The sequence below is a fragment of the Vidua chalybeata genome, chromosome 29, assembly GCF_026979565.1.
Source record: "Vidua chalybeata isolate OUT-0048 chromosome 29, bVidCha1 merged haplotype, whole genome shotgun sequence".
NCBI classification, from domain to species: domain Eukaryota; kingdom Metazoa; phylum Chordata; class Aves; order Passeriformes; family Viduidae; genus Vidua; species Vidua chalybeata.
In genome coordinates this window covers 770697-773477 of record NC_071558.1, presented here as the reverse complement: position 1 = coordinate 773477, position 2781 = coordinate 770697, and the positions used below count along the sequence as shown (strand labels likewise).

Sequence of the window (2781 nt, the reverse complement as noted above, 5' to 3'; positions counted from 1 at the left end):
GGTGTGGGGACCACAGGGAACCCACTTGTCCAGGTGTCATTGGGTGTCACAGAACAGGTGGGGAGGGACCCTAAAATTCACCTCATTCCAACCCCACCGTGTCCTTCAAGTGTCCCCAAGATGTCCCTGAGACCCCCAGCAGCGGGGGCTGTGACACAGCTGGGACATGTCCCCAAATTTTGGGGACCAGAGGCTCCCTCAGGTGTCACCAAAAGGGTTGGGTTGGGAGGGGCCTCAAACCTCACCTGATTCCAACCCCGTCCGTGTCCTTCCAGTCCTGCCGCGTGTCCCCAAGATGTCCTGCCATCTGCACCAGCACCTCCCTCTGCTCTACCAGGACCCCGTGGCGCTGTCCCCCGGCATCCCCTTCCCGGCTCAGCGGTGGCACTCCACCACCTGCATCCCCCAGGCCGTGCCCGGCCAGGTCCCCCTGCAGCGGGCGGTGTCCTCCAGTGTGTGCCAGCAGCAGAGCATCACCCAGGCCGTGCCACCCTGCCAGCTCCACAGACCCCTCTGTGTGCCCCAGCACCTCCTGCAGCAGCAGCAGCTTGTCCCCAGGCGGGTGACAACGTGCGTGCCACCGCAGCAGCGTGTCACCCCGTGCGCGGCACCGCAGCAGCGCGTGACCGGCGGCGCGGGTGTCACCCGGTGCGTGCCACACCAGGTGGGGGTGACCCAGTGCGTGCCACAGCAGCTGCGGGTGCCACAGCAGTGCCCGCCCGTCCCCCAGCAGCAGAAGATTGTCCCCAGGTGTGTCACCACCTGCGTGCCACAGCAGCGCGTGACGGGCGGCGCGGGCGTCACCGGCATCACCCGGTGCGTGCTGCAGCAGCTGCAGGTGCCACCGCCTGAGTGCATCCCCCAGCAGCAGAAGATTGTCCCCAGGTGTGTCACCACCTGCGTGCCGCGGCCGCCGTTCGTCACCAAGGGTGTCCCGCAGCAGCAGAGTGCCACCAGGTGCGTCCCCCAGCAGTGTGTGACCAGCGTCTGTCCCCAGCAGGGTGTCCCCAGGTGTGTCACCACCTGTGTCCCCCAGCAGCGCGCGGCCCGGGGCGTATCGTACCAGTGGGCGACAGCGCCTGTCCCCCAGCAGCGGCAGAGTGTCACCGCCGGTGTCCCCCAGCAGTGGCACAGCAGGTGTGTCACCAAGTGTGTCCCGCAGCAGTGTGACACTGGCGGGGCCAGCATTTGTGTCCCTCAGCAGCAGCAGAGTGGGACGGTTTGTGTCCCCCCGCAAAGTGCCACCAAGGGTGTCCCCCAGCAAAGTGCCACCAAATGTGTCCCCCAGCAGTGTGTGACCAAGAGTGTCACTCAACAGAGTGCCACCAAATGTGTCCCCCAGCAGTATGGGACAATTTGTGTCCCCCAGCAAAGTGCCACCAAGTGTGTCCCCCAGCAGTATGGGACAATCTGTGTCCCCCAGCAGTGTGTGACCAAGAGTGTCACTCAACAGAGTGCCACCAAGAATGTCCCCCAGCAGAGCGTGACCAAATGTGTCCCCCAGCAAGGTATGACCAAGTGCGTCCCCCAGCAAAGTGCCACCAAAGGTGTCACCCAGAAGTATGGGACAGTTTGTGTCCCCCAGCAAAGTGCCACCAAATGTGTCCCCCAGCAATATGGGACAATCTGTGCCCCCCAGCAGTGTGTGACCAAATGTGTTCCCCAGCAAAGTGCCACCAAGTGTGTCCCCCAGCAAAGTGTCAAGTGTGTCCCTCAGCAGTGTGGCACAATTTGCGTCCCTCAGCAGAGCGTAACCAAGTGTGTCCCCCAGCAAAGTGCCACCAAATGTGTCCCCCAGCAATATGGGACAATCTGTGCCCCCCAGCAGTGTGTCACCAAATGTGTCCCTCAGCAAAGTGCCACCAAATGTGTCCCCCAGCAGTGTGCGACCAAGAGTGTCACTCAACAAAGTGTCACCAAATGTGTCCCTCAGCAAAGTACCACCAAGTGTGTCCCCCAGCAATATGGGACAATCTGTGCCCCCCAGCAGTGTGTGACCAAATGTGTCCCTCAGCAAAGTGCCACCAAGTGTGTCCCCCAGCAGTCCAGTGGAGTGAAGATCTCCAGCCACTCCAAGAAATACTGCTCGGCCCCCAAGTGGCCCTGGTGACCACCAGGGCGTGTGACGAGGACAATCCCTGGGAATTCGGCGTTTGGGTTCTTTATCTCCTCCTGCTCCCATCCGTGTTATCCCAGTTTTCCGGCGTTTCCCTCCCGTTCTGTGGGGACATTCCAGATGCCTCTAGCTCCTTCCTCGATGGTGGGATGGGACCGAATTCCCACAGAATTCCAAGAAATGGTGATTTTAAAGCAGTAATAATAATAATAATAATAATAACAATGAAAGAAGGAATGGGAAGATCTGAGGAGTCCAGATCTCCCCAGCTTCGAGGGGACTGGTCCAGATCCCAGCTCCAGGTTTATTCCTGGAATCGGGACGGAATGTTCCGGTTGAGTTGGATTCCACAAGGCTCGGAGTTTTCCAGAACATCCAGGTTTGGACTGGAAGGTGAACGTGAATTTCTGATGGAACTGGGATAAAATTCACTCGGAATGCCAGGATTGGAGGGGTCTGGAGGGACCAAAGCAGGTCCAAATTCCCTGTTCCAGCAGGGAATTGATTAATTAATTAATAGTTCTGGAATATTCCCAGGGAGGGAGACTCCAGACCTTTTCCAGAGCACAGCCAAGGAATTCTTAAAATTCAGGTGGAAAAGGACCCTCCTGGTCCAGGAGAGCCCCTTTCCCTCTGGAATGTGGCCAGAATTCACATTTTTTTTA

General features: G+C 58.9%; 1 protein-coding gene across 1 annotated transcript; it reads left to right on the top strand.

Annotated features, from left to right (window-relative positions):
* The first annotated feature begins 295 nt into the window (after positions 1–295).
* On the top strand, positions 296–2307 carry LOC128801089 (keratin-associated protein 10-4-like). Its single transcript, XM_053966727.1, has 2 exons — positions 296–1912; positions 1988–2307. The coding sequence occupies exons 1-2, from the start codon at positions 296–298 to the stop codon at positions 2108–2110; spliced, it is 1740 nt and encodes a 579-aa protein (XP_053822702.1). The 3' UTR covers positions 2111–2307.
* Positions 2308–2781: the final 474 nt, after the last annotated feature.